This window comes from Anser brachyrhynchus (assembly GCF_964034855.1).
Source record: "Anser brachyrhynchus genome assembly, chromosome: 21".
Taxonomy (NCBI): Eukaryota; Metazoa; Chordata; class Aves; order Anseriformes; family Anatidae; genus Anser; species Anser brachyrhynchus.
In genome coordinates this window covers 6,943,227-6,962,831 of record NC_137714.1, presented here as the reverse complement: position 1 = coordinate 6,962,831, position 19,605 = coordinate 6,943,227, and the positions used below count along the sequence as shown (strand labels likewise).

At 48.9% G+C, this 19,605-nt stretch overlaps 1 protein-coding gene across 4 annotated transcripts in view; it reads left to right on the top strand.

The window, feature by feature from the left end:
• The window catches only part of LOC308181324 (uncharacterized protein), a 30,053-nt gene that overhangs the window by 8,752 nt on the left and 1,696 nt on the right, over positions 1-19,605 (top strand). For 3 of the 4 annotated variants that reach the window (XM_080564453.1, XM_080564452.1, XM_080564455.1), the window contains 10 exons: positions 367-420; positions 4,878-5,028; positions 8,462-8,544; positions 11,657-11,821; positions 11,947-12,225; positions 12,920-13,077; positions 15,404-15,612; positions 16,502-16,566; positions 17,116-17,280; positions 19,115-19,186. In XM_080564453.1, coding sequence (XP_080420579.1) covers positions 367-420; positions 4,878-5,028; positions 8,462-8,544; positions 11,657-11,821; positions 11,947-12,225; positions 12,920-13,077; positions 15,404-15,612; positions 16,502-16,566; positions 17,116-17,280; positions 19,115-19,186 — 1,401 coding nt within the window. Of the gene's footprint in view, positions 1-366; positions 421-4,877; positions 5,029-8,461; positions 8,545-11,656; positions 11,822-11,946; positions 12,226-12,919; positions 13,078-15,403; positions 15,613-16,501; positions 16,567-17,115; positions 17,281-19,114; positions 19,200-19,605 lie in introns of all 4 variants that reach the window. The other variant, XM_080564454.1, reaches the window with a different exon arrangement.

Below are 19,605 nucleotides of genomic sequence, written 5' to 3'. Positions count from 1 at the left end.
TGCGATAGCACAGTGGAAGGGTTACAGCCCATCCCATTTGCTGGAGTCACAAGTCTAGTTTTATTCCTTTCTCAGAGCATCTGTTGGTGAGATGCTGGGGGAGAGGAACAGCTTTTTAGCTTGCTCATCTGTGGGTGAATGTCATCTTGTTACACGAAGAAACTCATGGATGAATATCTGAATATTCTTACGGCTGGGCAGCTTGCTTGCAATTTGTACTCACTTGCTGGTAATACTGCATACCTTACTGAGTATTTATCTTGCTGCTGATGCAGTGCCTGGGCGGGTGTTGATGTGTGTTTCACATGCCTTAGGCTTTTCTGGGACCTAATGGCACCATTAAATTTTTATTATTTTTTTTTCCAGCAAGACTCTATGAACAGATATGGGGCCCTCAGTTCCCAGCACAAGATCCTGAAGGTAAGGTTTTGGTCTGATTTCAGTACTCACCATTTGCTACACGTTAAGAGTGCTCCCTGGAAGGTAGCTCAGAGCTTTCACTTACCACAGGTGCCAGGGAGAGACCAAGGCCTTCCTGCAGCTAGTGCCAGCCCAGAGGGCTGTGGATCCATGGTTCTGTGGCACTGATCTGTGTTTCTTCCTGGCTGTTCAGGTTTATGGGACTTTTCCTATTTATTCTGTTGGGCTTTGTATCAGATTACGGCCTCAGTGTATACCTCATTTCAATGGTAGTCTTTGTGCAGCTTATCACACAGGAGTTCTGTTGTTCAGCACGTTCTTTTGTGTTCCTTAGCATGAAAATGGGCCTCTTCACTGTGTCCTGCCCTGCTGGGCTAAGAGAATGTACTTTAAGGCCAGGTGGGGTGGCTGACAGTGGTTTTAAAGCTTATCACATGCTCTACCTGAACCACATCACAATGTGAAAGTTGGGTTTTGTTAGCACAATGCAGCTGTGGTCTGTTGGCGGTGATGATTTTCTTAATGTTGTCTTAAGCTGGAGCGTTTTCAGCCAAGCAGTGATTTAGTTCTGGGACGCAGGGAGTGGGCTGGGATCCAGCAGCCCCAGAGCTGGACGTCCAGCTGCCTGCCTTTGGAGTCAAGCTCTGGGAGGACGGAAGCGTGGCTCTCTTGGGCATTATCCAGCTCTGGGAACACTTTGCAGCAGCGACTTTTCCTCCTCGTAGCAACTGCAGCCTGAGCAGCGTGCTCCGGTTTGCTTCTCTCTCAGGGACAGTGAGAGCACTTCATCCTGGCTCTCTTTCTCTCACTGCCTTTTATTGGGAGGAATTTTTCATCTATTTTGTAACTGCATTTACGGCTGCTGAAAGACAGCCGAGCCCTTGGGACTGAAGTGTGGTGGATTACAGCTTCCCCCTCCTGAAAATGCAGCATTCAGCTCTACTTGTAGCTAGCTATGGGGCTTAGAATAACGTTTGTTTCTGGAGCACAGGCAGAAAATGCTTCCCACTCGTACTAGCTTCTTGACAAGGAAGACTGCTGCCAGCAATATCATTACCGAGGAGGCAGAAGTGGGTGATTGCCGTGTAATGCTGAACAGGAACAACGAGCCCTGTTAAGCTGAAGGTCCCAAATGTGACCAAAGACTTCTGTGAATCCACACCAGCATTATCTGGCTTTGGTGTTTGCGGCCACTGGTGCTGTACCTGACAGCCTGGGTCGTGGCTTGACCCCACAGGACAGCTCTGTAGCCCACAGTTGTCTTTCTTTAGGTCTGTTTTCTTCTGCTCACTGCCCTCCTCTGTCAGCGTTTTGTTTCGCTGTGTGCAGTTGGAGACGAGGGGCTCTGCAGGGAACCGCTCCGCAGAGAAGGCATCGTTTGGTGCTGGTTGGGGTTCAGGCTGCTGGGGTGTGTGTGTCAGCGGGAAACTCAGCTCCCCGGCATGGGATCTGGGCTCTCCTCAGAGCTGTGAGGGTGCTGGGGCTGACCCTTGGTCACAGCCCCCATGACGGTCTCTGCTGAGACTGCTGGTTTGCTGCCACTGCTGCTGTTCACCACGTGGGCCCTCCTGATGCAGCAGGTACCAAAGGAGAGCTTCCAGTTTTGCACTGCATTTTTCTAGCTGCTTACAGAAGAAAGGGATCACGCTTGCTTGACTCCTGAGCCGTTCTGATCTGTAGCGAAGCTCTCTGTGTCTGATTAACATCTGCAACAGGCAGCCCAGTCTCAAGGGCTTGGCTTTGTCCAAAAATAGCGGCTGCAGCAGTTGCCTGTGTCTGGATTCCTGCTGGGGCCAGACTTCATCTCCTTATAACTCCTTTCATCTTCTTGAGTGAAGATTGAGGTTGTTTTTTTTTTTTAGCATCTTTCTGTAGAACGCCTCCTGGCACTCACGGAACACGCAGGCAAGGAGGCCGGCAGCTTTAAACAAAAGCCTCGTTCACATGGGCTTCCTGAAACTGCGGGGACCTGGAAGCCTGCAGCGAGGTGTGCCCTTCCTTTGCTTGTGGGCGAAGCACCCAGCCACCGATCCCGGTTCGTACAATGCTGTCTACAGAGCTGTTTTCTGAATCGCAGCAGAAACGTGCGGTTTTACAGGACTCCTGCTTTGTTCTTTCCCCTCGTCCCTGCCTGTTTCCCCAGACGCACAGGTGAGATACGGCTGCGATGCGCCTTGGGCGCCGCGTGTTGCCTGAACAGCAAGGGAAGGTGGAACAGGAGGTTTTGCTGGCCTGAGCTCACGTGGCTGGGACGCGGGGTTCCATATTTCTCCCACATTAGCTGACTTCTCCCAGTGCTGCAGCACTGGCGTGGTGGGCAGGGTCACAGCGGAACGTGACAGCAGTGTGCTCTCTGTATTCCCTCTGTTCGCGCATGATTTCCACACCACTCATGTGCAGTGTCCTGCAGTTTCTGCTTGGTTAAGCACAGCAGCATCTCTGAGGCAGGAGGGGAATGATGTGAGCCAGATGGGCAGCTCTGGCCGTGAGAGGTTCCTGGCTTCCTCGGGGCTTTGCTGCCTCGGAGAATGCTCTGCTTCCAGTTCTCTTAAATAATAATCAAAAAAAAAATGCATGTAGCATATTCTGGGTCTCCTGTCCTGCAGCTACCACACAGCTCAAAGTCTTTAGGTCCCTCCTGAAGTTTTCATTCACCAGTCCCAGCCTCAGTAACGGGCTAGGGGTGAGGCTGCTCTGAGTGCTTCCTGAGCTGGGCTCAGGTGCTCCGGGTGACCTTGGCCAAGGCACTTCTCTGTTCAGCTTCCTGCTGCTGTCAGAGGATGAGAATTCCCCCCCCCCTTCTTCCTGACCGTGAGCAGTGTGGGGACACACAGCACCTGCCAGGCAGAATGTGGGCTGGAAATTAATTGACCTGAGCTGATGAGGACTGCAGATTCCTTGAATTGCTCAGGGTTTCTCATTAAAAACCAATTCTCACGTGCTGATGATGTTGGTGGTTTCTCTGAGGTGTTGAGTATCCAAATGATTTGAGGGGTCTGGTTTCCCTGCGCTGCTTTTTGCCGGTGGCTCTGAGGGAGCTGTAAGTACCCGAGGTCTCTGAAAGCCAGAGCAGGAATCTTTTTTTATTCTCTTTATTTTCCTTTCTGCTTCTGTGATCTGATTAACCCAACATCCTTGTCTCGTCTTTGTTCTCTCTCTGGGACCTCTTCATACTGAAAGCTTTTTCTTCCGTTGCGTGTATTTTTGGAGCATAGTTATTCCTCTTCTTTTAGCTCGGGATAATTGCTCCGGGGGAGAATGCCTGGGACACAGATACTTTGTTTTACTGGGGATAAATGCCAGCATCGACAACATTTAGAAGTTTTTTTTTTTTTTTTAAAAAAAAAAAAAAGGGAAAAGAAGACATTTGTTTTACAGGAAGGTTAATTGAAACTGCTGCCTGAGTCCTGAGGAGCTGCTGTGTGGAGGGGCCAGGGTTCACCTGGGAGCCAGTCCATCTGCATACCTAATTGGTGTTGACAAACTGAATGTGGAAGGGTCCCTGTGTTACCATGGGGACCAGAAAGGAGGTGAATTCTGGTTCAGTGGGTCTGAGCAAAGGGATGTCTCGGCGTGTTTTCTTCTCGGGCTCTGCGAGAAGGGAGGGGAGGAGATGGTGTGTTGCAGAGCTGCTACCTGATGAGTTCTGGCCTGCCTCAAATACGGTCTGGGGTCTTGTGGGTGTCCTGCTGGACACCTGGTGGTTGAGTCCCGTGGTGATATGGGGAGCGTGGGCCTCTGTGTCAGAGGACGTGGTGTCCGTGCAAAAGGTCTCCTGCTCTAGCAGCTTGGAGCAGTGGCTGGGAGAACTGCCAGGCTACTGAGGAGCAAACCAGGCAGGGATAACTGGAGTCTCCAGGCATCTGTGTGCTAAGTGAGCAGTAATACCTGGGCGCAGACAGGCTGTGGGGGGTTAGACCTTAGCCCTGCTTCCAGGTGAGCTACTCCTGTAACGCAGCGTATATGCTGATGCTACCTGCACCGTGGGAACACTTATCTTTGCAGGTAATGCCGTCCTTCAGCATCTCTGGGACTCGGGGAAGGACCCGGGATTTGTGCTGTGTATCACAGGCGTTTGGGTTGATAGCAGCTGAGATTATAGCCTGAGTTGCTCTCACTGAGCTGAGTGCTGGGGAGGAGTAGGAGTGTCCTTGGCTGTGTCCCAGAGCCTCCATCTCTCTTTCAGGCAGGCATGGACTTGCTCACACACTTCTCTTATACTTGAGTAGCTTCTAGGGAGATCTCCCATACTGCTTCACAATGCTTTGGCATTTTACATCACTCTCAAACCAAAGAATGTTTTTTTTAATCTGGAATTTTTAGTTGCCGTATTGGAGGAACCAAAGTCTCATCTGCTTCCCCAAGCAACTCATTAAACAGAGACACTTGAGTGGCACTTGACAGCAGTTAAATTACTCCTCCCCTCCTTAATTGTACTGACTTCTTTTTGTGTTCAGAACCAACATGAAGATGTCAAGAAGCAGCTGCTTGACCTGCAGCTGCAGCACAACAGCTTGAAACTGGAACATCGTAAGACACTGGAGACCCACAACCAGAAGTACGCCCAGCTGCAGCAGGAGAAGGATAATGAAGTCACAAACTTGCAGGGTAAGTGTGATGGAGAGCCAAGAAAACACCAGGTAGAGAAAGGGCCGTGAAGATCTGAGCTCAGGAGAAGACAGTGGCTGTTCTCCAGGCCTTCCAAAAGGTCTGGAGAACCATAGAAACACCTGTGTGTGACTTTTTTTTTTTTTATAACCCCATGGGAGACTGTGTTACCTTGGCTTTAACCAGTCTTCGAGTTCACTGGGGTTCAGAGACCCTGCACTGTTGTACTGCGTGGGCATCCCTGGCTTCTGTCAGCAGCAGCAGCACTTCTTGTGGTATTTTCCAAGCCTAATTTAATTTTGCTGACTGCTTTTTCTGCAGCTGCTGCTTAGCATGTTTGTGTGGATTTGCAGAGCCAGGTGAGATGAAAACTTTGTGCCAAGTGCTGACCGCATTCAGACTGTGAAACAGCCTGTGTCCCTGGAGGGGACACTCAAAATGGATGAGACACCCCAAAAGTAGGAGGTGTGAGGCTCCTGAAGGCAGAGGTACGTGCCTGTAGTTCCACTGTAGGCTGGGCAGAAACGAGAGGTTTATCCACCAGGTAATCCTGCCTTCCCCTGTCCTTTCTCTAGTGGGAAGGCATAGCCAAGTTAGCAGAGAGATTTTTTGTGCAGAGAAATAGCATCGTGACATTTAGAAATCCCGTTTATTTCAGCATATATTTTTCACTTCTCTGTACGCTTCTTTTTTTTTAAAAAAAAGAAACCAATTTCTGTTCCTGAAACACTAGAATTCTGTAAATTCCAACACTTAAGCTTAGGAGAGAATTAAACATTTTGTAATTAATGGTGTAGGTCTATAAAATGCATTTAATATGCAAGTATTGCAGAGAACACCCAATCCATTTAATTCCTAAGGAGTTGTTTCTATTTAGTCTACTGCTTAATTAGATCATGTGTGTTTTTTTTAAGATTCACATCTGCTCATACTTAAATCAGGTCTGGGAGAGTGACAGATGCTGTCACTTTCTGTGGATGACCAGCAGAGCCCCAGTACCTGAAGGGCGCTCATGGGTTAAAAAGAGGAACTTGAGCACAAGCAAGCAAAACCTAAACATCTGATTCAATCTCACTTCTTGAAATATGCGGTCACCAATGGAGTAAGAAAATTAATTCTGCCACGGGAAAGAATAATGGTCAGAAAAGCAATCTGAAGAAGGAGGCTAGTCAGGAAGGTCAGCATAAGGCTAAGATGCATTAATATTCTCTGTACACCTTCCCAGGCTACCGCTCGCTCGGTCCCATCTCCTTTCTGTGCTTTAAGCTCAAAGCTGGCTACTAAATCTTCCTCTAAGAGAAAGTACTGGTAACCATGGCATACAAAAGAGCACGACAGTCTTCTGAGAAGTGGCAGAGAGCTAGCAGCATTGCTAATGCCTCATTTTCTTTCCTTATGTTCCATTAGTGCTTTCTATATATAATGTGTCCTCAGGAGAGGCGCTGGAAGATGTGCCTCCACCAGCAGGTACAGTGAAGGGGAGGCTTCTGAACAGTAGGCACCGCTCCGAGCTGTTGGAGCGGAACTGAGGGATTAGCGCTGGGTTCAGCTGTGAAAAGGAAACCCTTGTCCCAGGGGTGCTGGAGGAAAGCAGAAGCCCCCAGAAGTATGAAGGAGCTGGGTTTGGTGGCTCCTTGTTGCTTTACAGTTTTGGGGCAGCTCTCAGGTTGGGGACGAAGCTGTCTGGATGTGTGTGGTGTGGGGACTGATGCCGCTGTCCCACACAACCCAACGGTTGTGGCACTGCTGGGGTGGCCGCACCCTGTTCCTCAAAATCTCTCCTTCTGGAAGTGGTTTTGAATGCCAGTTAACAGGCTATGAGTATATGTTCTAGCTGAGCCAGCTGAAGCTTCCTGATCTTGTTAACATGGGCCTTTTTAATCCTGTTTGCCTCTTTTCCCCCTCCTGCTGCGTTATGATCTATTTTCTCTTCTGCTTTGTAAGAACTGCAGTCTATTTATGCTGCGTTTCACACCCCAGCACAGTCTGTCCTCTGCTGTTCCCCCACTCTAATTCCGCGCTTTCCATTTTTCCCTCCTTGCACACTGGCACAGCCTGCTCTGAAGGCAGAAGGCTGGGTTTGATCACTGCTGAACTCGTGTTACAGATAAAAGGGTCCAGTAGCTATAACTGAAACTTTTCTCCTGTTGATGCCATTGTTTAAAACCCCCTGGTGATGTCACTTGGAGCAGAACTTCACACCTCTGCCATGCCGGTGGCAGAGGAGGGACCTGCCTTGGCACGAAGGTTTTGATTTCCAGGTTCTGAATGCGCTTTGAAGACCTAGATGTGACTGAGGTATTGGCTCAGAGAAACTCTGCTTCTTCTGGACATCTGCCCCCCACTTGAGATACCTCTGGGTCTCTTGAAGGGCTGCGGGGATGTCTTTGCTGTGCTCAGAGGTCTGAGCAGTAGCGGTCCTGGAGCCTTCTTTGCTCCTTCTGATGTTAAATCTTTTAACACAAGGGAAAAACACAGTATGCAACCTCAGTAGCACTGTCCTGTCCCAGGGGTGGATGTTACAGGAAGATATACCCCTGGAATTAGAAATATCTACCATCTTGAGCTGAAATCGTGCATGCGATTCAGCCTACAGCAGTGACTGTCCTGTTAGGGGAAAAAAATCCCCTCCCTGTCACAGCAGATGCAGCAATTTCTGCTTGCAGAGAAATCCTGGTGCACGCAGTTAGTGATATTTTAAGAGAGCCTCAGGCTCCAAAATAAGGCTGGCATTTTTTGTGTCAGTCTTTCTTTTTATTTGGAGAACACATAGTTATCTACAAGGCACTGAAACGTAAGTTCGTGTCTTGTCGTTGAAGCACTAAGTGTGCAGAGAGCTTGAAAGGAGCCCGATCTGGGAGCTGCGAGGCACAAGCTTGCTACTTAATAGCATGGGAATAAACATCCCTGAGGACCAAGTTGTTCTATGCTTGCTTTTTGTTTGCTGTGTGTTTTTATTTGTACCGTCCTTTCAAGAAGCTGCTTCTCCGTGCAGCTGGGGCGAAGCTGTGTTGAATCTGTGGTGCGTTCAGGAGCCCTGCAGAGCTCTCCTTGTGTCTCTCAGCCCCCAGGTTCCAGAGGTGGGGGCACTGACTGCTGCTTCCCCTGCTCTCCAGCTGCAGTGAATAAGGGAAATGAAGAAATAAATCAAATTATTTTGAAAGCGAGCACAGCAAGAGCCTGACCCTGCTAGCAATAGTTAGCAGAGTCACTCTGGAGAGGAGCAAGTTCCTTGGGTGGGCAGGAGTGCTAGAAGGAACAGGAATTTGGGCCTGGTAGGTCTGTTAGCACCTGGCTAGTGCTTCACTATAGGCTTCACTATAGTTCCTGAACTTGGAGAGAGACGTGTGAGGTTTCAGAAGAATTAATGGTAAGGACAGACGCTGCACTTGCAGAAATAGCTCTCTTAAGCGAATTTGTTCTTCTCTTGCAGATACAGTCTTTAAACTCAGAGAAGAGAGCAAGCTTCTTCGCAAGGCCCACCAGGAAGTTCACTCCCAGCTCCTTAATGCCCAGGTAATCCACAAGGGGATGGTTGGGGCCATGTGGGACAACCTTTCATTGGGGCCTGGGTGCACTATGAAACTCTCCCCTCCCTAAATAATAAGTCTGGCTAGTAACTGCATTCCTGCATGGTGAGTGGCCTAAAATAGCGCTGGTAGGAGCAATGTAGAGGCTTTCTGGACAAATTTTCCAGCCTGGAATCTGTCCCAATAGCTGGAAACACAGATGAACCACCGGGACTCGTGTAGCTTGAGTGAGTTTGAACCAGCTTATTCCGGCCTCTGGAACACCTCCTGTCAGTTACCTGCACCTCAAATGCTTCTGCCAGAAACGATGATGAATTGCCTCTGCATACACCTATAAAATTAATTGCAGAGTGAAACAGCAATGCAGAGGTGCCTTGCCTAGCTTGCTGGGAATACAGATAAGTGCTCAGCAACCTTGGAAGAAAGGTCCCCTTCTGTCTCCTTTTGAAGCATTACTGGGGGCAGACCTTGGAAAGATTCAGAAGGATCTTTGTAAACAAGATGTCACCGTTCAGTAATGAAGGTGTTGGAGGGAGGCTTTAAATCTGGAGGCCAGGTCAGGGATGCAAGCAGTGTTGGCTCAAGGCTAGAGAGACAGCAAAGCCTGAAGTCTTGTTGGTATGGCGTTGTGCTCGTGCTCTGCAGGTGGTGTAAGCCTCTCCAGCACACCGCAGTCCTGCCGTCACTGAGTGCTGCTCACCCAGCTCGAAGGGGGAGCTGCCAGGTGACCTGGAAGAGGGGAGAAAGTGTGCTGGGAGCAGGAGAAGGCAGGGATTTAAGGTCTCTATGGCTTCTTTGTGACTCTTGTACTGAGTCAACACGCAAGCAGCTTTGTGAGTGTGCTTTGTTAGAAGTCGCACTGCAGTCGGGATTAGCCTTGCCTGTTGGTTAACGGCCTCCTGGTAAGTGCTCCCTTGGATTATAGGACAAGCTTGAAGCAAGAAGCTGGTTGGGGTTGGGTGCTGCTGACAGCTGATTCTTCTCCTGAACTGGAGGCTGCATTTCTACTAGAAGCACAGGGGTGGTGCCTCTTGATTTCTACAAGGTCGCTCTTGAGTCCTGGCCTGAGCTGCCCTGCAGAAACGCAGGGAGTAAGCGGCTCCAGAGCACTGCAGACTCTGCAGGTGGCTGCTTGTTCCAGTCAGGAAGCCCAGGTCACTGGCACCACAGGCAGCTGCCATTTGACAGCTTTTTGGCTCCCCTCAGTGTGGTTTGAGGGGGTCTCAAGTGGACTCTTGGTGTTTCTGACTTCCCTGCCTTCCGAACTGGGACCTGCCACTGAGCTGTTCTAATACATTCCTCCTCCGCGAGGCTACAGCAGGCTGGTGGGGTTCTCCGCATGGACGCCTGCAGTGTGCTTCCTGGAAAGCCGAGACCTCGGGTCTCCCAAGGGGTCAGTCCAGCAAGCCCTTACCAGCAGCTGAAGCATCAGGTAATCACAAGCTTCTCTAGTGCTACTGGCAGGCCTCTATGGCAGTGCAGCCTCTATCGCTGTGCGGCTCTGCCCCAACTTCCAAAGTAGCTGCGAGCGTTACTGCTTGGCAGCTCGTTCCCAAGAAACGCTGAGAGCTGGTCAGCGTCCGGCAAGCAGGGCTCTGCCGCCGACAGCTCGGGCTGATGCCAGGGGATCAGAAGGTCCTGGGTCTGCCATGGTGTCAGCTCTGCTTTTGTCCTGCTGGGTCAATGCACGCTGGGCACAGCAGGTAGGGCCAACCCGAGTTGCTGTGCCGCATTAAAGAAAGCGGTCAGTGGGTCAGCTGTACAAACTTGCACGTACTTTGAGCAGCATTTAGAGAAAGCTGGCCGGAGGTGGTTAACGCTGCTGAGCTGAGCACTTGCTCAGGAGTAATTTGCGTTCTAGATGCCGTGTTCGTTTTTCAGAGATGCCGATGTGTTCCCCAAGCCTTAGCCAGATGACTGAGCCCACAGTAGCTGTCACATCAGCTGCTCTGCAAGGTAAAACGAGGCACAGAAGAACAGAGCACTGTGTGCACAGCTTGCTGTGACAGGGTACCAGCAGCCTGCGGGCACCTGTGCGCGTGCTGGTCTCATGCTGCCTCCCCTCTGGGCAGCCCACCTGCACAGCCTCTCCACGGGCACAAGGTCTGCTTCCATCTGTCTCGTTCTGGCTGGAAGCAAATCCCTGCTAGGGCTACATCCCATGAACAGCTCTTGGCTTCCTTTTCCTTTCCTCATTCTTTTTTTTAATTTTAGCTTTGCTGAGTTGTTTTGTTGGCTTTTTTGTTTTGTTTTAATGTTTGTTTTAAGGTCAAATTTCAGGGGGAAGAACTGAAATCAACAAAGCCTGCTCAGGAATTAATTTCCTGCTAAACTTTCCTTGCTGCTTGGAAGCTTTCCTGCTCTGCCCAGTCCCCACTCTGGTCCATTTCCAGGTACCTTGGCAAGCACGTGAAAAGCTCTCTCCCCTCACTTCCCTATAAATAATGGGGGTAGGAGTGGGGAGCTTTTCCTGGATAGCTTTTTCAAGCTCTCCTTTTCAGGGTTGAATCTGGAAGAAATAAGCTGTAGTAGAAAGAAAAGAGTTACATTTGTTTAACAGTCCGGGAGAATCGATTTTTCATTTGTCTTGCAAAGTAAATTGAATTGTCAGGTGGAATTATGCCAATTATTGTCAGCCCCTTTGAGATGAACACATCCATAGAGAAATGCCTCCACAGGAGAAAAAAGCTGAGCTGAATGTACTTGAGAGGCACAGGAGGAGAAGGAGCCACACCTACGAGAGCCAGGATTTTTGTGCACAAGCAGGGGTTATGTTAACAGCTCATGCAGTAAATAGCATTGCTCAGAGTGTTGGTGTCGTGGGTCAGCGTTTCCAAGGTTAAAGCATGCAGTGAAATAAGATGCAAGACTGGCAAAGAGACAGTACAAAATATCTGTGAAATCTAGAGGGAAAGCCCAAGACTAGCTTGGCCTTGTGATTAATGGTTGTGGATTATCTCCAGCTGTATATATATGGCTTCTTTTTTGGGGGGTGTATCTGTGCTGTGCAACTGGCCACAGGAACGGCTGTTCTCAGCAAGGAGTTGTTCAACCCTGTTATCATGTGAGGTTTTTCTGTACCTCTCTTGTTCCCTCAGACCCAGATGGAAGAGTTCAGGCAGCTCAAAGAAGCTCTGCAGAAGATGCCAAGCTTCAAAGGAGGAGGAGGAGGAGGAGGAGGGAAGGGGCAGCAGCAGCTCCAGGTGCTGAAGGAGCAGCCCCTGGGGCCAGGCAGCAGCCAGCTGCAGCTCATGAGGCAGAAGGTGTGGTGCTCCTGAGTAGCTGGGAGGTTTTCCAGGGCTTCTGGGGGTTTTCAGCACTGGACTTTGAACTTGAGGGAATGAAGTCTGTTCCTCTGATGCTCACTCTTTTCCTTTCTTCCCTGCAGGCTTTTCCAGTCAATCTAGAGAATCGCCCAGCTGGGAGCCTGCTGGCATCGCAGGTCTCTGGGATGCGGAAGCAGGCAGATGGTCCTCTGCTGCCGGGCCAGAACCCCTACAGCAACAGTGGCCCCAGGTCCCAGGGGAACATGCTCGGTACCCACCCGGCCCCACTGCAAGATGCCAATTTGCCACCGGAGGCTCTGCCAGCCTGGCCAGCAGGACACGGGGACAGCCATGTCATCCGATTCACCCGCACTGTGAACAGCCTGCCAAACGGGAACCCAGTAAGTTCTGCAGACCTGGTGCTTGTTGCGTCCCTGAGAGCATGCGCCATGCTCTGGGCACTAGGAGGAACTGCTGAATCTGTCTCACTCCAGAAGCCTGTATTTAAAAAAAATAAAAATTTTCTCATTTCTCTTGGAAAAGGAAGCCAGTTCACTAGGGACCGGCTTTGCCTTTTGCATTAACCTTGTTAATTTCCTGCAGTCTGCACTAAAATAAGAGATTCATGTCTTATTTCAGGATTGTGAACAGCAGTGAGAATACTTGGGAGCTGCTGTGCATATTGTGAGCTTGTTCTAGTGAGCACAGTGAGGAATAATAATTGCCAATATGACAATCATCAAAGTATAGTTAGATTACAAATGCAATTGCTATTATTATTGCAATATGTTTCTTTGTTTAAGAGTTCATGGTGTTCCTTTTTCTCTTGGCGATAAAGCTACCTGAGATGAGACACGCCTGGATCTCATAGGATCCAAATCACCTCCTCCTGGCTGTACGGAAGGAGAGTGAGCTCTCTTACTGCAGGCTGGCTGGACAGGGCTGGAGACTTGTTCTGGAGCATTCTGAGTCTGTTGTTCCTTGACAAAAGATTTCTGGCCCATGAATATGCAAAATGCAAGGGAGGTCTGCAAGAATATGATAAGATTAGGAGCTTGTGGATATCCTGAGCACATCTGTGTGTCCCCTCTGCAGGATGTGAAGATGGTGATGCGCATTCACGTGAACAGCCACGAGGAAGGCCAGGCTCCTGCATTGTCACTGTCTGATCTGAAACAACCCTCTGCGGCAGAGAAGCCCAAGATGCCAGACAACCACCACTCAACAGGGAGCAAACAAGAGCAAATGCAAAGGTCGGTGATGCAAAGCTCCCCTCTACTCTCTGCCCTTAGGATCAGAGGAACCAAATAGCCTAATCTCTAGTCTGTCTTCTTTTGTGTTTCTTGTGGTTTCTGCTTGGAAAAACAATTGAAGAAAGCATTATTTATTTATCCCTTTGTGATCTACTCCTTGTAACTGCATGCTGCTGCAGGCATCCATCTCAGCCCCAAAGCAGAAGATTGGTCATGCTGCAGGCGCTGCTGCGTGAACACAGTCTGTGTGGGTGGGTGCTGGGCTGGCAAAAGAGGAGCAAGGGTTGCAAGGATTCTGTGCTATTGGAGCACTCTCTGTAGGGTGCCTCTGTACTTGACCTGCTTTTTGAAGGGGTTGCATGGGAAGGAGGGAAAGGAGTTACTGCTGAGTGAGCTTGGGTCAGCGTGTGTTTTCCACTAACTGGAGTGGAGGGTGGAAACCATTCACCTTCAGCACCAGGGGTGGCTAAGGAATTCCTTTGCTTCCTCTAAATAAGAGTCATTAAGTTGTGTTTTAGAGCCACAGTTTGCTCGTTTTGAGCTTGGAAAGAGCATTCACAGGAGGGTGTGATGGGTTCCTGCAGGTACCAGGGTGGGTGATTACTGCAGTATGGTATTCGTATTGCTGTGGTACCTGGAAGTCTAGGCAAGGACCAGGGTCCAGTTGGGATCCTGTTGTACTGAATGCTGCACAAGAGGAACTGTTTTGTGTCTTAGCAGCGCTCACGGAAGACAAGTCTGCTTTGCAAAAGGAAGAAAATGTCTTTCTGAGGCTGTAATTCATCAAATTCTGGCCAGAATCCAAAAACTGACTCAGAAAATAGTGCTTCCTTATTTAACTTATTTATCATCTGTGTGTGTCCAGGTCATATCTGTGCAGTTTACTGGAGAGGAAAAAAAAAATTAATTCCTGCTTTATTTGTAAAAGAGACTTTGGGATCTCATTCCAAACTATCCATCAGCTAGATTCCACTAATGCATTTTCTTTGCCCTGTTTGTTGTTCACTTAACCTGCAATCTTTTCAGGTCAGAGATTGTGCTCTGCGTGTTTCTTCAAAGGGTAGTGTCCTCCCCACGCTGTTTCAGTAGGCAACATCCTCTCCGAAACTCAAAATGCAAATATTGGCCTTGTTTTGGCAAATGACTTCCCAAGGACAGAAACCATGCTTTTCCTGTCCTGGATCTATCATCAAGAAATTATTGAGCAGCTGGAGGCTGTCGTTTACATTGGGTGGTGTTTGTGATACGAGTGCAAAACCCAGCTTTCTCTGGAGGTGCCAGTGCTAAGAACAACACTGAACCGCAGAAGAGGCCGTGCATCCCGTGCCAAGAACTGTTGCACAAGGTGGCTGAGACCGGCAGATTCCAGATGGGAATTGTTGGTCTTGATGGCCTGTCTGCATGGTGATGGCTTTGTAATGGGAAATCTGAGCTAAAGGCTGGGCTGTGGTTTTTCTTACTTGCAAGTTTGTGTGGTAGTAATATGCTGGCTTCAAAAAGCTGCTAAAGCTGGGGCCACTTAAGAGCCTGAGGCAGGGAGGAGCACTGCGTTGTGGTGGAATTGCAGCTAACCTCACCAAATAAAGAAGGAAAATACTTTTCCCATGTTCACCTTAAAAACAAACAAACAAAACAACAACAAAAAAAACAACCCCACCAGCACCCAAACAATATGCCAACACTTCATTTCAATTATTTGTCACTGTTCTGTTTGTACAAGGGAGAGACACAAGCTGTTCGAGAGTTTTTGTAAAGAGACATTGATTAAAGCATCTATCCTAGCTACAAATCTTCATAAAGAGCTTGTAACTTTAAAAATTACCAGACAATGGAAATTAGCAACTCTGTATTGCAGCTATTCTGTTTATTTTGAAATATATATATTTTTTCCCTCATAGGTCAAAACTCTGCAGTTTTACTTTAGCAGCATTTTTCATTTTAAAGGAAGTTGGGACACAGAGGATTTCTGGTTTTGGTAGTTTTGAAGAAACTTAGATTTATGTATTTGGGTGTGTGTGAGGCATGAGGAAGCATCAGTTTAGAGTTGGAGTTTATTGCTATGTGGATATGTTACATTATCAGATAAACAAGATTAAGGCAGTTCTACAAATTGTGTTTGTAAAGCATAACTTAGGTGGCACGAGTTCTGTTTCATGTAGCTGCTGGTAACTAATGCAATTGCTTTTTTGGGGAAAAAAAAAGTGGACAAACTTGTGCATGCATTGTAGGTTGGTTTTCTGCTTGGCATTATGAAATGGCATTTTGAAATGTCTCTTGCATGTGCTGAGTCAGGAGGTGTCTGTTTTGTTTCGTGCTGTTGCTGCAGCTGGAAGGACATAGTCAACAAAGTGAACGCCCAGATGGACGGTGCCCAAGTGCACGGTTACCCCGAGAGCCTTCACCTCGACCCCAGGCCTGGGCAAGAGACTCAGAAGGGCAGCTCACAGCCACCGGGTCAGAAGAGAGCAGCAGAGCATCAAACAGCTGACCGGGGAGGCGAGAAGGAGAAGACGGATAATGAAGAGCTAGAAATGGGTATGCTTTCCCTAATTTCATGCTGTACAACGTTATTTTGTAGCGGGGTCCCTCCAGACCACTGTTCTGACAGGACAATCTCAGACTCGTATAGGAGTTGGTTTAATCCTGTTAGTGGGTTTTCTAGTTTAGGGCAGAAAGGCCTCATTTCTCAGGTGAGATTTATCAGCAGGCATGAAACAGCAGAAAATGGCTGTTAACTGATGAGATCTTTGGGAAAATTGCAGTGGGTGGGCATGGGCCCACAGCACCTCCATGGGTCCAGTAAGAAAAAGAAAGTTGATGTGACTGCAGCTTACGTGTGTAAGAAGGAAGCTACAAATTCTTTATGGAAGCAAATAAAGAAGAAATCAAAAATGTATTACAGCTACCCAGTCAGGCAGTGGGGAGCTAAAACAGGCTTTTGGGTAGAGGTGTCCAGACTGAGAACGTTTGTGTGGAGATGCTCTGCTGTGCTCGAGGAATCGGGGTGAACGCTTGATGAACAGATCGCATTCCTCCACACAGACCCTGCTGTCAGTTCTTGCATGTGTGGAAATAACCTTTGAGTTGGAAGTTAGTTAATTGCCTCTGTCAAAAAGACACTGATGAAGTGCAGATGTGACTGATGCCAGTCCCGCGTGTTGCTAGGCTGAGGCAGTGACCATCAGGTGGCTTTCCGTGCAACTGACTGACAGCAGGGAATGATGCCCCCTTGATGCAGGAGGGCAGGGAAGGTGGGAACTGAGGCTGCTCTAAGGATCCCCTTTAAAATGCTGGCTTGCATCGTATAGGCGTCATAAAGATGACCAGATCGGAGCTTTTGTGTTTTGTGAGCTCCCTTTTTGCGAGTAGGTTTGTTTGGTTTTAATCCAGAGGCTGCCCTAATAACTGTCTCCCTTCCTTGCAGATGCAGGAATGATTGAGAGGGAGAACTTGCATTCTCAGAAAGAGACCGTTGTCCAGGAGCCCATGGTAAGAAATGCGGCCGTGCTGTCATCAGGACACAGCCCTTCCTCTAAATAAGAATCCAGTAGCCTCATTTAAGTAGATGCTTTCCCAGAAGTCTATATAATGTATAACTCCAATTTCCTTTCTGGTTCTGGAGGGATTCAGATGGACAGTGAAAATTGAGGTTTTTTGGTTTTAGAACCATCAGTGTGCTCGGTGAGATGTACGACTGGTGGGGTGCTATGAAGCCAGTGCTGCCTGTCAAGACAATCCTTCATCTCAGTTTTCCCGTTTTAAAAAAACAAATAAACAAAGATGAAAGATTAAGATAGAACTAGAGGTTGGGAAAAGGCAGGGGAATGCGGCTAAGAGTAATCAGTGGTCTGTTCTGGGGGGACGATACGCCTGTGCTCTTAATGGTGTAGTGCCAGTCCTTCTTCCTGAGATCTGGGTCCCTTCAGGGCAACAGTTTTGCTGAGCTTCTTGGCTTGCTGCTGATGGTGGGCTCATGTTGGCCTCTGCCTCCTGAGTGGATATCTTCTCTGGTGCTCACACGAGGCTTTTCTTGTCCAGATGCCGGATGATGCTGCAGATCCTGCCCAGGATCCCAATAACCAAGGTGAGGATGAGTTTGAGGAGGCTGAACTGGAGAGACCTGACTTTGAAGAGAAGGTGGGAGGTTTGGAGAAGTTCAAGGAACCCAGCGTGAAAGAAGAGTCTAAGGAGAAGCCACTGAAGGTGACTGACACGAGGGCAGGCAGTAGGGGCGCAGGGAGAGGTTCCTGGCTGTGAGTGGGGTGAGTGGGGGGAGTCAGAGAGCCTAAGGGCTCAAAGGAAAACAGCACGTTCCTGCACAGATCCATAATGCTGCTGCAAGGATGTGGCAGGCAGGAGAAACCTTTCTGAGAAGCAGTGGGTGAGTACCAGAACTCATTCTGGCTCTGTCCCCTCGGCTTGTTGAAGTTAGCACGAGTATTTGCAGCACCTGCATGGCTGGAGAGACACGGAACAGGAGATGGCTCACTCCATGGCTATTACTGTAGCTGTATGCTCTTGTCTAGCACCTCAGGTATTAAAACTAGAGACAACAGCAGGGGCCGATGCTTGGGGTCTGGTCAGAGCAGCCCTTGCTGTTTAGGGGCATGCAGCAGACTCCTGACAGCAGTGACAAGGTGCAGAAGCTCTTTCTTGTTTGCCTGCTCGCAGGTGACAGCCATTTATTTCGCAAAGTGTTGCTTGCTGTCTGAAGCCAGGCTCTGCATCAGGGAAATATCAGTTTGTTTTGACATGCACCCGAGCGTTGCTTGTTTTTAAAAGGAGTGTTTTATCTGTCAGGTTCTAAAGTCATGATCAATGGTGAGGTTAAAAAAAATAAATCCAGGCCAATTTAATCAAGCAAGGAGGATATCTTTCAGATGGGGCCATGCTGCATTCCCTAAAGCTCAACCTTAAATAATTTGTAGACACTTGATGCGTTGTATAAGGAGAAGCGTTGGTGAGAACCTGTGTTAACAAGTACCACTTCCCTGAAAACGTTTGTTTTACCAGGTCAGGCAATTTTCCTCCGCTATCTGGGTTAGACCATGCAGGGGGCATGCTGCCTTCTAGGCACTGGAACTGTTCGTCTGCGTATTGCGAGTCCTGTAATGGTTATGAGGGGTAGAAATCTAAGTCTGGCTTTGGAGAAAGGTGTCAGCTGGATGCAGAGACCTGACCAGTCTTCCCCAGTTGTAGTATGCCTTACAGTAACGTCTGAAGCCTACTTCGGGAAGAGGTGGAACAAACATTCCTGTCCTTCCCTTTTCCTCACTTCCCTTTTCTCTGGATCTGGTTTACACCAAGCTCCTCCTCACTTTTTAACGTGTTCGGATTCAGTGCAGCGCAAGTCTGCTTGTCCCGTGGTGGCTGGGCACAGACCACGTTTGTATCAGCAGTGCTGACTCAGGTTGAGCTTCTCCCAGATGCAAAGACACTGCCAGTTCATCTTATTCCTCTCCAAGGCTCGTGGTTGTGGTTCTAAGAGCAGAACGGGTCAGGATAGAACAGCTGGCTTCTTGGGAAGGAGTTGTCTAAGAAAGCAGATGTCTGGCTTAACTGTATTTGCTGGAAGATGAAAGCCCAGCAGCACTGTTGGAGTGTCTGTAAATCAGCCTTGTCTGAGTACCCAGATCCTCCTGTGAGCTGTAAATTATTTAAAGCGTTAATATTTCAATCCTCACCAGTGAGAGTGGCTCTAAAAATATCCCTGCTAGTTTGTTGTTTTGTCTTCAAATCTGGTGGCGGGATGTAGCAAGGGGAGCACAAAGACCTCCGGAGCTGGGCTGATGCAGAAGCAGTGCAGGACGTGCGTGGTTCCCTGCAGCCTGGGACCTGATGCGCCTGCTGCACGTGTGAGGGTGGGGAAGGTACAAATGGAGCTGGGGTTGTTTCGCTGCCTCTCTGCTGCCCTGATTCCTGAGCTGTAGCCCAACGTCTTCCAGACCCGGGGCTGCCATGCCAGAGGGCTGTCTCCCCGCAGGGGCTGGACATGGGTTGGGGCAGCGCTCAGTGTCCCATGTTCTGTATCTTTCAGGATGCTGGCAGACCTGCCAAGCCCAGGGAGGACCCAATGGATGACTATCAAGAAGATCAGGAGCAAGAAATTGTACGACACCAAGGTTCCTCTTCTTTCCCTCTTTGGTGCAATCGTTACCTGGGTCTGTTGGGATTCAGGAGCTGAGCACGGCTCGGCTTTTAGGAAACCAGATGCGAGCACTGCCTTCGGTTTTGTTTCTGCTCAGTGAGGGATTTTTCCTGTGGTAAGAAGTTCACCAGGAGCCCTGTAGTCTGCTGCTGCGTGGGTCCCCAACCTTTCTCTGTGGGGAAGAGCTGGGGAGAACTGCCCTGTGCTCCCAGAAGGGTCACGGGGTTACAGCCAGCAGGCTGAACGAGAGCTTGGGTGGCAGAAGGATGAGAGGGGACTCCTGGGGAACTGCTGTTTGGGTAGGATGGGAGATGCTTCCAGTGGAGAGGTTTGGTCCTGGCTAAAAGATGGAGAAAGCTTTTAAAATCTGAATTGGGAGA